Source organism: Diabrotica undecimpunctata, chromosome 8 (assembly GCF_040954645.1).
Source record: "Diabrotica undecimpunctata isolate CICGRU chromosome 8, icDiaUnde3, whole genome shotgun sequence".
NCBI lineage: Eukaryota > Metazoa > Arthropoda > Insecta > Coleoptera > Chrysomelidae > Diabrotica > Diabrotica undecimpunctata.
In genome coordinates this window covers 54,591,316-54,610,395 of record NC_092810.1, presented here as the reverse complement: position 1 = coordinate 54,610,395, position 19,080 = coordinate 54,591,316, and the positions used below count along the sequence as shown (strand labels likewise).

The window sequence follows — 19,080 nt, the reverse complement described above, 5'->3', positions numbered from 1 at the left end:
GAAGCGAAAGTACATGGGCAGGATTTAATTAATAAAACTGTGCTCGATATCTGCCTTTCATTTTATCAAAATTGTATTTTTGTTCAAATTATTTAGACCTGAGTCATTGTTAGAACAAGTAGAATCTTTGTATGAATGTAGTGAACATTTTCATAATGTCTATTCTGTTCTTTTGGGAAAATCTAAAATAAAAAAATAACTGGCGTAAGCAATATATAATACAGAAATTAGTTTTCAAAATAAGTGCTAATCAGTTTAAGCACAACAAAGGTCATCATCATCATCATCAATCAGCCCTGAGTTGTCCATTGTTGAACATAGGCCTCCTCTAGACTTTTCCATCTGCTTCTGTTCTGCGCCTCTGGTATCCAATTGGTCACGATTCTTTTGAGGTCGTCGGTCCATCGCGTTGGGGGCCTTCCTCGGCTTCGCTTGTCAGCCCGTGGTCTCCACTCAAGCAATTTTTTTGTCCAACAAAGGTAGCTGTGTCAATATGGGTGTCGGGTCATGAAGTGGTGCCGGATCATGAAGGGATGCATGGGAATGAACGAGTAGATTTGTTTGCAAAACAAGGCTCGAGAGAAACCTTTGTAGACCCAGAACCGTTATGTGGCAACACCAAAGATGTTACAAAAAAACGAGGTTCAGAAGTGACTGATAAAGAATTATCAAAAGAAATGGAGAGCCAGGAAAAATGCAGACTAAGAAAATAATCAATAATATTGATAAAAAAAATCTCGGAAAATTTGATGAACCTCAATAAACGAGATCTTAAAAGATTAAGAAAGACAAAAAAAGATTTGAAAGCAAATTATGTAATATCAAATCTTTTAGAGAATTTATCATAAATATAGCTTCACTTTCACAAAAAAAAACCCATGCCGCTTCCCCACGCATCAGATAAAAATACAGAAAAAAGAGCATGGAGAGACTAAATTATTAGAATGGGTGATAAAAGGCTTACAAATATTGCAAACGAAGCGAGACCAAACACGAAGAGAACAACCAGAAGACCCCTCAAATGCTGGTATGAAAGTTTGTCATCAAAATTTCTACTTGCGCGACAATTTTGAACACACAAAACATTGTATTAAAATAAAAAGAACAAGTTTCCAAGTATTAGTAAAGGTATACAGGAGTGAATTTTTGCTAGAAAATTGAACAAGTGGGCCATTATATATGTCGATTTAAAAGATATTTTCGAGAAAACAATCTAAAACAAATCTCACACCTTAAAGGTTTTTTAGCTGTGTGTACTCATGTGACATTTCAAAGTATTTGCTTGAGTAAACTGCTTAAAACAAATTACACACTCGTAAGGTTTTGTGCCAGTGTGTACCCTCATATGGATCTTTACATTTGATGCTAGACGAATCTGCTTGAAACATATTTCACATTTGTAAAACTTTTCACCAGTGTGCAAACTCGAATGTGTTTTTAAATTACCTGCACTACTAAATTGCTTAAAACAAATTTCACACTTGTACGATTTTTCTCTAGTGTGTACCCTCAAGTGTGTTTTCAAAGTAGTTGTTTTACTAAACTGCTTAAAACAAATTTCACACTTGTACGGCTTTTCTTCAGTGTGTGATCTCATATGATATTTCAAACCGACTAGTTGAGAAAACTGGGTAAAACAAATTTCACACTTGTAAGGCTTCTCTCCAGTATGCACCCTCAAATGCCTTTTCAAACTGCTTGATCCTCTAAACTGCCTAAAACAAATTTCACACCTATAAGGCTCTTCTCCAGTATGTACTCTCAAATGCTTTTTCAAACTCCCTGATTCACTAAACTGCCTCAAACAAATTTCACATTTGTAAGGTTTTTTCCCAGTATGCACTCTCAAATGCTTTGTCAAATTACTTCGTTCACGAAACTGCTTAAAACAAATATCACACTTGTAAGGCATTTCTTCAGTATGCACTCTAAAATGGACTTTTAAGCTAGTTGTTTTACTAAATTGCTTAAAACAAATTTCGCACTTGTAAGGCTTTTCTCCAGTATGGACTATCAAATGCTTTTTCAAACGCACTGCATTACTAAACTGCGCCAAACAAATTTCACACGTGTACAGCTTTCTTCTAGTATGCATTCTTAAATGCGATTTTAAATAGCTTGGTGCACTAAACTGCTTAAAACAAATTTCACACTTGAAAGGCTTTTCTCCAGTGTGTACTCTCAAATGTATTTTCAAACTGCCTGCTACGCTAAACTGCTTAAAACAAATATCACACTTGTAATGCTTTTCTCCATTGTGCATTCTCAAATGCTTTTTCAAACTCCATGCATCACTTAAATGGGTCAAACAAATTTCACACTTGTAAGGCTTTATTCCAGTATGCACTCTCAAATGCCTTTTCAAATTGCCTGCTACCCTAAACTGCTTAAAACAAATTTCACACTTATAAGGCTCTTCTCCAGTATGTACTCTCAAATGATTTTTCAAATTGCCTGGTTCACTAAACTGCGTCAAACAAATTTCACACTTGTAAGGCTTTTCTCCAGTGTGTACTCTCAAATGCTTTTTCAAATTGCCTGCTAGGTAAAACTTCTTAAAACAAATTTCACACTTGTAATTCTTTTCTCCAGTGTGCACTTTAAAATGGATTTTTAAAGCACTTCTCCGAGAAAACTGCTTAAAACAAATTTTACATCTGTAAAACCCTTCTGTAGTCCGAACGATTGTATTTTTGTTCAAATTATTTAGACCTGAGACATTTTTAGAACAAGTAGTATCTTTTAGTGTAGCTTCTTCATAGTTTAGACTTCGTGAAAATGTAGGTATCATTTTCATAATAACCATTCTGTTCTTCTGGGAAAAATCTAAAATAAAAAATAGCTAGCGTAAGCAATATGTTATGTAGAAATTCGCTTACAAAATAAGAGCTAATCAGTTCAAGCACAACAAAGGCAGTAGTGACAATATGGGTGCCAGGTCATTAAGCGATTCATGGGAATTAACGAGCAGATGTGTTGACAAAACAAGGCTCAAGAGAAACCTTTGTAGGCTCAGAACCATTCTGTGGCATCACCAAGGATGCTACAAAAAAAGGAGGTTCAGAAGTGGAGAAACCACCAAAAGAAATGAAAAGTCACTCAAGGGCAAATAAAGACTAAGAAAATATTCAAGAATATAGTTTAAAAAACACTCCGATAATTGAATGAATCTCAATAAACACAAGAATTAAAAGATTAAGAAATACAAAAAAAAAAGATTTGAAAGCAAATTATGTAATATCAAATCTTTTAGAGAATTTATCATAAATAAACCTCAACTTTTAACAACCGCGCCAGTGTATAAAATACACCATTTCTACTAAAACAGCGGTAAAAAACGGGTGTGGCAGTCCAGTGGGACTGCCGGTAGAAGTTATACTTCTATACACGCGTTCGTCGTTACAAATTTATATGGGAGTCAATCTGCACAATCATTACATATGTAATGATATAGGTAAGAGAGAACAGAAAGAGAAAAAGAATTATTTATACAGGTATACGGTGCATCGTTTGCTGTATATAAACATTTGACCTGTAATAGGAGTATAGTAAGTAAATGAAGGATTAAATCAATATTTTAATGAGAATATATATTTTTATTTCCATATATGTATAAAAGGGGTTGAATGCAAAAAAATTTTTACACGTAATCTGCAGTAAAATTCATTGTTAATTTTGTTATTAATATAAAAATACAATACAATACACTGCCAGATAATTCAATATTATAATACAATACAAATTAAAATGTAATATTCATAAGTATTTAAAAATGACAATATACATAACTTACGCATATGTTTAATTTACCATGATAATAATATTAATAAAAAATAATAATATTAATAAATATTAAATATGTTTACAAAAGGAACATTTTTATTCTCGAGAGAAAGAGAGAGAAAATTTATCTTCTGTCTCTCTCTAACCTATATCTTACATATGTAATGATTTTGCCGATTCTCTCAATATATACGAATACACACAAATTTCTAACGTCGAACGCGCGTATGGAAGTATAACTTCAAAAAATGTTTGTGGAAGATAAAAATAAAAAACCAACAACTCGGATGTTATAATTTTTCATTTTATTTTAAAATTTAGGATTTTTGCGTATATTACATATATTTAATAAGACTAACGTGGGGTTTTTAAATATTTCAAAAATAAAAAAGGAAATTCATATTGGGATTCGAACTCACATATACCAGCGTATAAACCAAACACGTAAGAAATTTGCCAATTAGGCATGACACTAACGTATTTCAAAATTAACAGTTCTGGGTCATACAGTGATTTATTGTAACTATTATTTTGAAATACAAAAGCCTAAAATAATTATGAACATTTAATAAATAATACAAAACATATCACATAAATAATAATATTAATATATATTATATATATATATATTATATAATATTATATACATAATATTAATATATATATATATATATATATATATATATACAAAAGAAACATTTTTATTCCCGATAGAGAAAGAGAGGGAAAATATATCTTCTGTCTCTCTCTTACTCATATCTTACATATGTAATGATTTCACCGATTCACTCCCGTGCAAATTTCCAACGTCGACCGCGGGTATAGAAGTATAACTTCAAAAACCCATGCCGCTTCCCCCACGCATCAGATGAAAATACAGAAAAAAGGTCATGGAGAGACTACATTGATAGAATGGGTGATAAAAGACTTACAGATATTGCAAACGAAGCGAGATCAAACACGAAGAGAACAACCAGAAGACCCCTCAAATGCTGGTATGAAAGTTTGTCATCAAAATTTCTACTTGCGCGACAATTTTGAACATACAAAACATTGTATTAAAATAAAAAGTTTCCAAGTATTAGTAAAGGTATACATTAGTGAATTTTTGCTAGAAAATTGAACAAGTGGGCCATTATATATGTCGATTTAAAAGATATTTTCGAGAAAACAATCTAAAACAAATCTCACACCTTAAAGGTTTTTTTAGCTGTGTGTACTCATGTGACATTTCAAAGTATTTGCTTGAGTAAACCGCTTAAAACAACTTACACACTCGTAAGGTTTTGTGCCAGTGTGTACCCTCATATGGATCTTTAAATTTGATGCTAGACGAATCTGCTTGAAACATATTTCACATTTGTAAAACTTTTCACTAGTGTGCACACTCGAATGTGTTTTTAAATTACCTGCACTACTAAACTGCTTAAAACAAATTTCACACTTGTACGATTTTTCTCTAGTGTGTACCCTCACGTGTGTTTTTAAAGTAGTTGTTTTAATAAACTGCTTAAAACAAATTTCACACTTGTACGGCTTTTCTTCAGTGTGTGATCTCATATGATATTTCAAACTAACTACTACTACTACTAAGAAAACTGGGTAAAACAAATTTCACACTTATAGGGCAGTATGTACTCTCAAATGCTTTTTCAAATTGCCTGCTAGGCAAAACTTCTTAAGACAAATTTCACACTTGTAATGCTATATGTATAATGTATATAATATATATATATATATATATATATATATTGACGGTCGTACTCCTTTTCTCTATATATATATATATATATATATATATATATATATATATATATATATATATATATAAACGTATATATATTAAACGATAAACTAACTTCAATAAACAACACATTAGATCTAAAATATATTTTACGTGTAGTGACTTAGTGGGTATGTCCTATGTTTTAATATTATTTTAATTGTGACGTCTACTTGTTAGTAACAAATTTTTACATGCTTGGTAAGTCAAAAGTTTAACTTTTAAATCGTATTATGTCTATCATAAAATGTTTTTTAGTCAATATTACTTCTTGAAAAAGGCATGGATTTCCTGCCGAAACGTCGAAAAAATATATGAAAATGCCTTAGTAGCAAATCAAATTTTTTTATGAACCTAAGCCCAAGAAAATCCACTAAAAAAATATATATTAAGGTTCAAGAACTAAACTCAAACTATATATATATATATATATATATATATATATATATATATATATATATATATATATATATATATATATATATAAGCACGTTCCCAGTAGGACAGTTTAATCTTGACATTCAAAAGTTTACATACTTCAATGTTAGTTTTATTTGTGAAATCTTTTAATTTCTGTGAGTGTTTTTTAAATCTATTTGTACATCATTTGTTTGTAATGTTCTAATTGTTTTACAGTTTACTCCTGATGAAGCTATAAAATAAATGACGAAATATTGAGTCTTAGAAAAAACAGATTTTTATTATAGACCACTATACCTGATATATAAGAAAAAAAAATTTCCAAGTATTAGTAAAGGTATACAGGAGTGAATTTTTATTATAGAATTGAACAAGTGTGCCATTTTATGTGTCAATTCAAAAGATATTTTCGAGAAAAGGACCTAAAACAAATCTCACACCCTTAAGGTTTTTTAGCTGTATGTACTCGTATGTTTTGTTAAAGTACTTGCTTGGGTAAACCCCTCAAAACAAATTACACGATCGTAAGATTTTTTGCCAGTGTGCACTCTCAATATGTTTTCATAGCACAGTAAACCCTCGATCTAACATACCTTTATTTAACGGACTTCTGACATAACGGACAAAAAATCCGGTCAAATGTAAAAAAAAATAAAATCCTACTGTTAATATTTATTATACATGCTTAGCCACTCCCATACCACTGTATTTTATAAAGAATTTCAATAAAATTTAGCATAAGGTGATAGATACATTTCTAATAGTAATATGTAGGTATATATTTTTTTTTGTGAAAAATAAATAAATAAATAAATAAAGCATTTGCAAGAGAGACATAATATTTTATCATAAACATAATATAATGTATCTATAACACGAGATAAAAATTTACACATTTGTAGACAAGAGACAGAAAGTAAGAACATCACATTTTATTAGGGGATTCCCTGATATAATAACGCTTAGGTTTCTATGATTCTATGATTATATGGGTGTTTACCACGCTGGCCACTCACCACTCTACAGCAGTTCTAGTTTATTCCTTGTGAATAAACGCATTTAGTGTACGCCAGTAAATAAGTTAAAATTTTTGCAGTCGTACCCCTTAAATATGGACAAACGGAAAAGAATCAATATAACGATCAATCAAAAACTAGAGAATATACAAAAGTTGGAGTCTTGAACGTCTGTGTCTCATATATGTGATCAATATGGCATAAAAAACCAAACATAAACATGTTTCGGACATAAAAAACAAGAGCAGAATAAATTAATTTGCATTCATGTGTGATGTAGGAGAAAACAGCAATCTCAGAAAACGAATGAAATTGGCTCGTGAAACTTCACTGGAAGAAGCAATCTTAAAATAGTACGGTCAACAACGTTCTAGTGGGGTCCCGATCCAAGCAGTCGAATTGAAATATGCTGCAATTAAATTAGCAAATCATATGGACATACCATTCAGAGCAAGTGATGGATATCTCTAGCGCTTTCGCAACAGGCACATAATGATGAATAAAAGAATTTACGGCGTAGCTTCAAGTGCATCAAAAGAAGAAATAGAACCTTTTAGGCAAAAATTAGTGGAACATATAAGTAACAAAATGCTATTAGAATCTCAGATTTACAATGCTGACGAAACTGGTTTGTTATGGCTGCTTCGTGCTAACGCCGATGTATCGCATAGATTGACTGCTGTAACGGTTGGCAAATTTCGAAAACCTAGAGATTTAAAAGATATAATGCATCACCTCAGATATTTTAACAAATTTGTTTTTCAAAGAATTTGTACCTTCAGTGAGAAAATTTCAAGAGAAGAAATTGGGAATACCGCCAGAAGAGGTAAAATGTTTATTGCTTTTAGACAACGCTCCTGCTCACCCCTCTGAAAATATTATATGTTCAGAAGATGGCAACTTTGACTGTCTGTTTTTGTCAAAAAATACAACATCGCTTATTCAACCCATGGATTAGGAAATAAATTTGGCAAGCAAACGAATAATACGCAGAAAGTTTTTAAACAAAGTAATGGTTGTATTGGCAGAAGATACAAGAGAGCAGCGTACCATGCAAGACATAAGGTCTTATAATTTAAAATCAACAATTTTTTATTTTGCTGCATCATGAGAGGAGGTTAAAGAGCAAACATTAAAACATGGTTGGAAGAATTTGTTTGATTGCCAAGATGTAGACAAAGATTTAAAAGGATTTTTATAGGAGTCGATCATAAACATACAGCAAACAACGAAAGTGCAAACGAAACTTGATTCCTTTTTCAAAACAGGATTGCCGACAGCAAGCGCGTCGATATCAACCGTAACGTCACTTCACGACTAATGTCTGAAGACAATTAAATAGAATTTTGTTTTTACTTTGTATTTTTTTTAAATATATCTAAATAGAGTGTACATACTCGAACATATTTTCAAAAAAGGTTTTTTGATTTATTTCACACATATTTTTATATAACGGACTTTCGGCTTTAAAGGACACCCCCTCCCCCCAAGTAGTCCAATATATCGAGGTTTTACTGTAGTTGTTTTACTAAACTGCTTAAAGCAAATTTCACACTTGTACGGCTTTTCTTCAGTGTGTGATTACATATTATATTTCAAACTAACTACTACTTCTACCAAGAAAACTGGGTAAAACAAATTTCACACTTACAAGGCAGTATGCACTCTCAAATGCTTTTTCAAACTGCCTGCTTCACTAAACTACGTCAAACAAATTTCACACTTGTGAGGATTTTTTCCAGTATGCACTCTTGAATGACTTTTCAAATTACTTGTTACACTACACTGCTTAAAACAAACTTCAAACTTGTAAGGCTTTTCTCCAGTGTACCCTCTAAAGTGTGTTTTCAAACTGCCTGCTTCAGTAAACTGCATCAAACAAATTTCACACTTCTAAGTGTGTACTCGCAAATGAATCTTCAATTTACCTGCTTCACTAAAATGCTTCAAACAAATTTTACATTTGTAAGGATTTTCTCCAGTGTGCTCCCTCAAATGTGTTTTCAAACTGTCTGCTTCAGTAAACTGCGTCAAACAAATTTCACACTTGTGAGGCTTTTTTCCAGTATGCACTCTCAAATGCCTTTTCAAATTGCTTGTTACGCTAAACTGCTTAAAACAAATTTCACACTTGTACGGCTTTTCTCCAGTGTGTACTCGCAAATGAATCTTCAATTTACCTGCTTTACTAAATTGTTTCAAACAAATTTCACACTTGTAAGGCCTTTCTCCAGTGTGCCCTCTCAAATGTATTTTCAAACTGCCTGCTTCAGTAAACTGCGCCAAACAAATTTCACACTTGTGAGGCTTTTTTCCAGAATGCACTCTCAAATGTCTTTTCAAATTACTTGCTATGCTAAATTGCTTAAAACAAATTTCACAATTGTAATGCTTTTCTCCAGTGTGCACTTTAAAATGGATTTTTAAAGCATTTTTCCGAGAAAACTGCTTAAAACAAATTTCACATTTGTAAAACCCTTCTTCAGTCCGAACAATTGTATTTTTGTTCAAATTATTTAGACCTGAGTCATTGTTAGAACAAGTAGAATCTTTTAATGTTGCTTCTTTATAGTTTAGACTTCGTGAAAATGTAGGTAACATTTTCATAATGTCTATTCTGTTCTTCTGGGAAAAATCTAAAATAAAAAATAACTGGCGTAAGCAATATATAATAGAGAAATTAGCTTACAAAACAAGAGCTAATCAGTTTAGGCAAAACAAAGGTAGCTGTGTCAATATGGGTGTCGGGTCATGAAGTGGTGCCGGATCATGAAGTGATGCATGGGAATAAACGAGTAGATTTGTTTGCAAAACAAGGCTCGAGAGAAACCTTTGTAGACCCAGAATCATTATGTGGCAACACCAAAGATGTTACAAAAAAACGAGGTTCAGAAGTGACTGATAAAGAATTATCAAAATAAATGGAGAGCCACTCAAGGGCAAATGCAGACTAAGAAAATAATCAATAATATCGATAAAAACAACTCTCGAGCAATTAGATGAACCTCAATAAACGAGATATTAAAATGGTCACCGAAATGGTGACAGGACATTGTCGTTTAATAAAACACCTATACAAACTAGGTAAGGTGAATGAACCATGGTGCAGAAAATGGGAAATGAAAGAAGAGACTATCATGCACATCATGTGTTATTGCAATATGTCACGTAATATGATGTAGAAATTGACCTGAGGATTGAACCAGAAGAGATGATAAAACTACCAGTAAGAAAACTGTTCGCCTTCTTTGAGAACAGGACTTATTCAAGAAAAAACCAAGGTATGGTACAATGGTCCAATGATTAAAGAGTTCCACAGTCTCGCCTGAACCAAGAAGAAGAAGGGTGAGCTATGACTATCCAGTCAGTTTTAAATAATGCTTTGTATATAGAAGATTTACATCTGAAGAAGATCTGGGTAGAATTATTAAACACTGTAGCTGTGTTGTTAAATTCTGGATCTCTTATAACTTTCTGTAGCACAATTTTAAAAAGTCTGCCTGAGTCCTCTGTTATGGCTATTTTGAATTTTTAATTCACAGATGATAACATTATTTTGACATTATCATCTGTGAAACTTCTTAGTTTTTTTAAGAATGTCTCTTTATATTTGGTTTATTGTTGACTGACCAAGTCTGCATGCTTATTGATTTTCACCCAAAATTTCTTCAGAGCTATGGACTCAGATGTGTGTAACTTATGTTAGAAAGTATATTACAAATTTTATACGACATGGTTAAACCTCTTTATTATTACATTCAAATAGACGTAGCTCCGCAGCTATTTTACTGGCCCAACAATCTGAAAGATCTGGGTTCTATTCCCGGCACAGACACCAAGAAATTTTATTTCTAATTTAACTGAGCCACCACTGTACACTGGACGGCACTAAAGTCCCGGCTACGTATGTGGCGGTTAAGTCAAGCACTACACAGTATCTTCATTATTAATTAACATATAGCAACATACGAGATATCATAGGGCACTATAGATAAAAATAGGTTTACTATAAGACAAATTTTGATTTATTAACTTAAAGAAGGCTTCTGGCTGAATACTAAATAAACATCTGATCGAATCCAAATATGTGACATAGCAAATGAAAAGGGAGGATATAACGAATATATTCAGATAGAAAAAATAAACAAGACGACTACCAAAAGGGCACTATACATAGTGTTTATTACTATTGAATGTATAGCGACATATCACATGACACTATGGATGATAATAGACATATTTGCCTTATATATAAAGCATAAGGTAAATTCGCTTATTGACCTGAAAAGGGCGTCTGACTGATTACAAAATAAACAACTAGAATTATACTAGCATATGAAACATCACATCAAACGACGTGAGACGTATAGTACATATAACTAATGTATATAGCGTGCCATTAATATATATACAGGGTACAGTAAAAAACCATGATGTCAGATCAGAAGTGTACCAGCTGTTACTTTATATTTACTTGGATTATATGCAAAATGTTTATTATTTTGAAAATTTAATGACTGACTGTAGATGAGAATTGATTGGATCCCCGTCGCATGCGACGGGCAAATTTACTAGTGTTATAAAATTTTTATAGTTTAACAGTTATTAAAAATTTTAAGTCAAGAAATGGAAGATATAACCTAACTTTTATTCCTCATAACTTTTTACATGGCGTATATTTCTCTAATAGCTGCACATACCTTGTGAAAGTTTGAACCTACTTTGATAATTTACTATGATAACAAAGAAATGAAAGAAACTTTTTTTTTCATTGAGTTAACAAGCACTAAACAAATAGCTTTTCAGCCTTGCTGAATCAAAAGCACACGGCGGGCTAGTACATTGTCGACATTACGCCTGCCTCGAGCGGTTATTGAAATTTTAAAATAGCTACTATTTAGCAGACGTAATGTCAACGCGTACTAGCCCGCCCGCCCGTGCTTGTCATTCTGCAAGGGCGAAAAGCTATTTGTTTTAGTGCTTGTTAATTCAATGAAAAAGAAAGTTTCTTCCATTTCTTTTTTTATATAGTAAATTGTTAAAATAGGTTCAAACTTTCACAAGGTTTGTGCAGCTGTTAGAGAAATATGCACCATGTAAAAAGTTATGAGGACTCAAAGTTAGACTGAATTTATGGACTTCAAAATATTCAAATTTGAAAATTTATTTATAAAAAAATTGTTTATAAAAATTGTTACCACTTTTTGGGATGGGGCACCTACATACAGGGTGTTTCAAAAAGGTATATCATAAATTAAATCACGCATTCCGGGGACAAAAATAAATTGATTGAATCCAACTTACCTTAGTACAAAAGTGTACACAAAAAAAGTTACAGCCCTTTGAAGTTACAAAATAATTGTTTTTTGCATTATCTCCTAAACTACTTGACATTTAAAAATGGACACGTTACTTTCTTGTTCTGAAAGCATTTTTCATAAAAAAGAAACAACAAAATCTAAGGGCACAGAAAAATTTTAAGGGGATGTGCCGCCCTAAATCCTCCCAAACTTTTGTTTCAAAGTTAAATCAAATGAATTTTGTGGCATCATTATTATAACATATTATTTTAAAAATTTTTTTGCCTCATCACTTTTTTCAAAAAACAGTTTTTATTGAGTTACGGCCCTTTTCATTAACCTTTAAAAAATTATGTGCAACTAAATAAATGGTTTAAATGAATTAACAAGTACAAAAAATGTCTATAACCTCTATAAATATGGTATTAAAATAAATGTTCAAAATGACCCCCATTTTCTTCAATACACATTCGGTATCGTTTTAATAAGAAAAACCGAATGCGCTGAAAAATCATATTTTCCTGACGAAATTGATTTGCAGCTTCAATTATTCTAACCCTCAATTGTTGTTCGTCCTCTATTGTTACAGAACAGTTCTCTTTCATAAACCACCAAAAGCAAAAGCCCATGGGGTTAAGACCTGGACTTCTGGGTGGCCAAGAAATAGGTGCGTCACGACCCCTTCCAATCCACCGACCAGGATACTGCCTGCAAAGTTATCCCCGGACTTCATTGCTGTAATGGGTGGAGCGCCATCTTGTAGAAACCACATATTTTGCCTTATTGCAATATTCACTTCTTCCAAATACTCTTGTAAATCGTTTGCCAAGAACTGCAAATAATTATCACCATTTAAATTTTTGGGAAGAAATACTGGGCCTATTAGATTGTTATCCACAATTCCTATCCAAACATTAACATTGAAAGTCCTTTGGTGATGAGTCGTTTTTTTTTTGGCGTGAGGATTTTCGGCCCAAATGTGCTCGTTATGATGGTTTGTTATTCCATTTTTACTGAAGGTACCCTCGTCGGTAAACAAAATATTTCTAATAAAATTACCATTTCGAGTGTTTTCCATTAGCAACCAATCGCAAAATCCAATCCTTTTAGGATAATCTTCAACCAATAACTCTTGAACCATTGTTAAGTGATAGGGTTTAAGCAGCTGATCCTTCAAACGCCTCCAAACTCTTACGTGAGAAACATTTAGTTGAGCAGCTATTACCCTTGTACTTGTTCCAGGGACTTCTTCAATGATTTCTAAAATGTGTTCATTAGTTGCATCCATTATTGGACGACCACTATTGCCAGCAACTTGCGGTTGGGATGTACCCGTTTCCCGTAAACGACGATCAATGGTCAGAAATAATCGTCTATCGGGTGTATTTCGATTGGGATATTTTACTGCATAACGCCTTGCGGCTGCTGCACTATTTCCTTGACATTCACCTACTATATTCCCGATAGTTTATTGAAATCATAATTTAATCTGATCCAACTTACCCAAAGTTAAATGCATATCTGCCATTTCCTGAAATGTGTAGGCCATTGTAATATCAAAATTTTTAATATTAATCTTACACAATAAATGATAGCTTCAAATTATTGACGATTATTAATGGAACTGTTTGTAATTATTGTATCCGTAGAAACTAATCGTAATTTTATGGCCAACTAGGAAAAAACTAGTTTTTAGAAAGAGTGATCAGGCATAAAAGTTTTAAAAATAATGTGTTAAACTAATGATCCACAAAATTCATTTGATTTGAACATACTCAAAAGTTTGGGGTGATTTAGGGCTGCACACCCCCCTTAAAATTTTTCTGTGCACTTAGATGTTGTTGTTTCTTTTGTATGAAAAATGCTTTCAGAACAAGAAAGTAACGTGTCCATTTTTATTACAAAATGTCAAGTAGTTTAGGAGATAATGCAAAAAAACAATTTTTATTTTGTAAGGGCTGTAACTTTTTTTGTGTACACTTTTGTACTAAGGTAAGTTGGATTCAATCAATTTATTTTTGTCTCCGGAATGCGTGATTTAATTTATGATATACTTTTTTGAAACACCCTGTATTTGTATTCAAATTTTAAAATTAAAACATTTTACATAAGATACAATAGTTTTTAACTATCCACCCTTCCATGCATACAGAAAAGTACTAAGTTGCTCTATTAAGCAGCAGCAGTTTGCAAGATACAGATTGCCATGATAGTTACCAAAATCCGAAACCGATATGCACTACAGGAAGAAGCGAAGGTGTATTGTCTTCAACAGTGTTTTTCTTTGTTGCACAATCCTGTATGCATTTTCTTCCTTCTTGAAGCACTGAACCAATCAGTGGTTAGCAGTTCTTCTCTCACTACGATCTAATTTGTTATGCACATTTTAAAATGTATTTACATGTATTCTATTGCTGGTTTATTGTGGGCTCGTGTTGTATTAATGGTGGTTATGAGAGATCATCAATTTATCGCTGACATTTTCCCACCACTTGGTAGGATGTTCTTCTTCTGCCTGGGAATCTTCTTCCGACGATCTTGCCCGGTATTATGAGGTGTAGGAGGTTATCCCTTTCTGGATGTCTCATTACATGGACAAAATATTGTAACTTTCGAATTTTTATTGTTTTTGTTATTTCTGTGTCTTTCTCTTTTTCATTCTGTGTTTCATTCAATTGTCTCTTTAAAAGAACTTTTAAAAGAAAGGTTTTTCAACACCTAGTTAACATTGAGCCCTAAACTGTGTCGGAGTGACTGCCCTATCCTTCTCCCTGATCAACACATTTAATTTATAATGTTAATATTTTAATCTGTGACGTCAATATATATTTTTTTGAATCTGTGATTAATAATGTGACATTATTCGCTCAATTATGTTAAAAAATTTATGTTAATAAAAATTTACTCTACTCTACACATGTTATCTACACAGAATTCTACAAAACGATCTCGCCTGTCATTACATTGTCCAAGGCCGAAATTGCCTACAATGTTTTCTTGTCTACCTTTTCCTACTTTGACATTGAAGTCTCTTATTATTATAATAATGTCTTTATTTTTCTGATGACTTATTACCATCTTTATATCATCATAAAATTTCTCTATGTAATCTTCACTACTACTCACTGTGGGTACATAAACTTGAAACAGATTAATATCCACTGGCTTTGAGTTTAATTGCATCATAATGACTCTGTCTGATATGTAACTTACAGATTTAATACAACTAGAAACTTCTTTATGTATAATGAATGCCACGCCATTCCGATAGTTATTGCCTTCTTCTCCTTAGTAGAATATGTCATGGTCATCTATGCTACATTTACCAGTCCCCGGCCAGCACATCTAACTTATCCCAAGAATTAGTATATTTAGCCTTATCTTTTCATGCATGGTGTTTGGTTTCTTACTGGGCTCATAGATACTTCTCATGTTCCATGTGCCTATTTTCATACTTTTTGATGGATAACAGCCTGAGAAGCCCTGTGTGCTTGTCTTCTGCCTAATCTTGGTGTCTGAGCACATTTCTATTCATTGCCTTCCCCATTGCAGTAATTTTTAAGTTGATCCAGGATCATTTCCTCTGTGTCTTGAGCTGGTACTGATGATCGCTGGTGTCCTTCATCAGGGAGGGATAGGACATGTTTCTCTCAGTGAGAAGTTGAGAGTAAATCACAGACAGGGTCAACTGATGCTCTATGGGGATCATAGAAAAGTGTCTACCCACTACCTGTATCTTTGCTCTCACATCTCTCATATTCTGGGCCTCATGTATATTTTCATCACATAATATAAAACAAATTCTTTTTTGTATATAGTTTACCTATTTGTAATGTGAAGTATAGTTAAATAAATAAAATATAAACAATATGTATAATCATATTAGCCTTCTGTGTTTAAGGTGCCTAAATATTTTTTCTCTTAATAATACAAGCACAAACCTCTCTAACAGATACAACATTTATCAGAATACAACACCACACTGATGGCAAGTTACCTTATGTCAAAACGATTAAAGACAGCATTTGTGAGTTTGCCTTCTGATTTTTTTTTATTTCCCACTAATCCCACTTACCCAATAACTTCAATAGGGTCAAGAGCCATGAAAATAATCAAGTAAAACATCATACTGAGACAAATTAACAAACACAACACAGTAGTACTGAAAATTAATTATAGATTGAATGAAAGCTATAATAACTAACAAAAGGAAAAATCCCAGTGGTTGTATACCATTGTTTAAAAAGCTTACAATTAAGTAAACAACTAATGTATAACGGTACACAGTTAAACATTTTTATAAAATTAAAATTATCCAAACAGATTAAATATTTCAGAATATTTTTGGTCTTATCAGATCATCCTCAGTGAAAACCTAAAAGCAAGTATTTCCATGTTGATATAATTATTACAAATTGGTAAAATGTTGACTGTTAAACCGAAAAAATGTGGTAAATACTTAAATCATTAGTAATTGAAACTAGCTACAATAACTCTTAGATTACATACTGAGTTTATTAAATTGTAAAATTGATGTGGCAAAAAGTTGATGTGTGTCCTAAGATACCAGCCAACTAAATGTAAGATCAGGGAGTGAAACTAATTACAATTGAGTTTACTTTAGTTGTTACTATTGTTAGTTGATAGTAATAAACTATCTCACCTGCCTTACAATCAGTTGGCTGGCATCTTCCTCAGGACATATATGTTCTTGTTTTGAGTAGGGATCAGTATGTTATCTTAACATTGATCTCTTGTCACATCAATTTTAAAATTTAACAAATGCAATATATAACCTGAGGGTTATTAGACCCTACTTTGTGGTTAGTTTCAATATTAGTTTTTAAATCATTATTAATATTTTATTTTCTATTTTATATAAGATTTACCACATTTTTTTCAGTTTAACAATCAACATTTTACCTCTTTGTATTAATTATATTAACATGGAAATACTTACTTTTAGGATATTACTGATGAGGTCTGATAAGACCAAAAACGTTCTTAAATTTTTAAATCATTTGGATAATTTTAATTTTCTAAAAAAATTTAAATATATATCATTATACATTAGAAGTTGTGTACTTCATTGTAAGTTCTACCTACACATTTTTAATATTTTCTCACCTGAGTCTTCCTCTGGTTCATTCTTCAAGTTTTCCAGATCTAGAGAGGTGGATGGCTGACTCTCTATATACTGTTGGTCACCCTCAAGGGATTCTTTCTTAATTTCAGTTTTTATTTCCACAGCTAATAAAAAAAAGTTGTTTACTTCATTGTAAGTTCTACCAATTCTACCTATACATTTTTAATATTTTCCTTACCTGAGTCTTCTTCTAGTTCATTCTTTAAGTTTTCCAGATTTAGAGAGGTGGTTAGCTGACTTTCTATATATTGTTGGTCACCCTCAAGGGACTCATTCTTAATTCCAGTTTTTATTTCCATAACTAATAAAAAAATAGGAATTAGATCACATTGTTTAGTGTATTAATTCTTATTGTTTGTCTTACCCGAGTTATCTTCATCTAGTTCATTCTTCATAACCTCAAGATCTGTTGATGTAGATAAGGGAGGACTCACTACATCATATTTAACAAAATTTTCCTTAATTTCAACTTTAAATTCCATAGCTAACAAATTAATAGGTGGGTCGTTATTTACTAAAAAAGGTAGGCCTTAAAATTCACAATTTTTAGTGACTAGAAAACCCTCAAATTTTAATGTTTTCTTTAGTACGATTTGATTTATACTAAACTTGTCAAAAACGTTTTAGGAATGTTTTAAAATTTGTAAAATTTATGCATTTACCGAAAACAATATGGCAGAGATATTTATAGGAGCTAGAGCTATTTTAGGAGCTCCTATTAGGTCAGAGAACTACGAACACAGAACACACCTTCAGCAGAGAACAACCCATGTGTTCGGTTTTTCAGTTCAACACAGAGAAGAAGCGAAGCCAATATTCTTTATCTATGAGCGAAGCGACACTCCTTTGAAGTTTCGTGGGCAAGCGCAAGCCGCCAATGACAGCACATGACAGTTAAACCACAGAATACTCCATTCCAACGTTAATATTCTTTGGTTAAACTGTGATTAAACCATGCAGTTAAACAACAGAAAAGTAATAGTCAGTGGGCATATCACACAATATAAATTCTTAAATAAAATTGAGCATTTATGTTGACTTTCAATAAATATGAAATATTGTACTGAAAAAATAGTTACATGCAGGGCCGGCTTTTGTTGACATTCTTAATGGTGTAATTATTTTTGATTTACAAAAGGTTGCAAATACATCGCACAACGCAAAGTAATTCTGATGTTGGCATTGATAGACCAATATTACACCGATTCTTTTTGCCTTGTGTCGATACAAGATATGATTTGTTCGTCGTGGAATTTCCTAATAAATTATCCTTCGTAATATAATCGAAAAATAACAAAGCCATTGTAACTGCCACGGAAATTTCACAAACTCTGAAAATTCCAATTCTCTTTGGGTGACAAATGTTTGAGATCTACAACAAGAAACTTTATGTTCAAATCGATTGTTAATGTCTTGGAAACCTTTTAAAATTACATTTTTCCTTTAAAGTCGAATATCGGAGTAAACGATATTCGACTAAAACGAATAAAAAACCAAGAAGTATTGTACGAGTATATTTCTATAAATATAAAAATGTAATAACCTTAAAAAATAATCAAAAAAGTATTACGAATCATTACAAGAGAGCATTAGAAAGATAAAAAGAATTTATATTATTGTCATTACATTGTG

The 19,080-nt window shown here is 32.2% G+C and overlaps 1 protein-coding gene across 5 annotated transcripts in view; it reads right to left on the bottom strand.

Annotated features, from left to right (window-relative positions):
* LOC140447566 (uncharacterized) overlaps positions 1-19,080 on the bottom strand; it is a 39,871-nt gene that overhangs the window by 10,416 nt on the left and 10,375 nt on the right. The window contains exons 1-4 of one of the 5 annotated variants that reach the window (XM_072540286.1): positions 17,813-18,167; positions 17,627-17,749; positions 17,430-17,552; positions 13,806-13,833 (exon numbers count right to left, since the gene is read on the bottom strand). In XM_072540286.1, the coding sequence (XP_072396387.1) occupies positions 13,806-13,833; positions 17,430-17,552; positions 17,627-17,749; positions 17,813-17,930 (392 nt within the window). In that variant the 5' untranslated portion in view covers positions 17,931-18,167. Of the gene's footprint in view, positions 1-346; positions 2,827-8,653; positions 8,901-13,805; positions 13,834-17,429; positions 17,553-17,626; positions 17,750-17,812; positions 18,171-19,080 lie in introns of those variants that run through there. The other 4 variants (XM_072540281.1, XM_072540285.1, XM_072540283.1 and 1 more) reach the window with 4 other exon arrangements.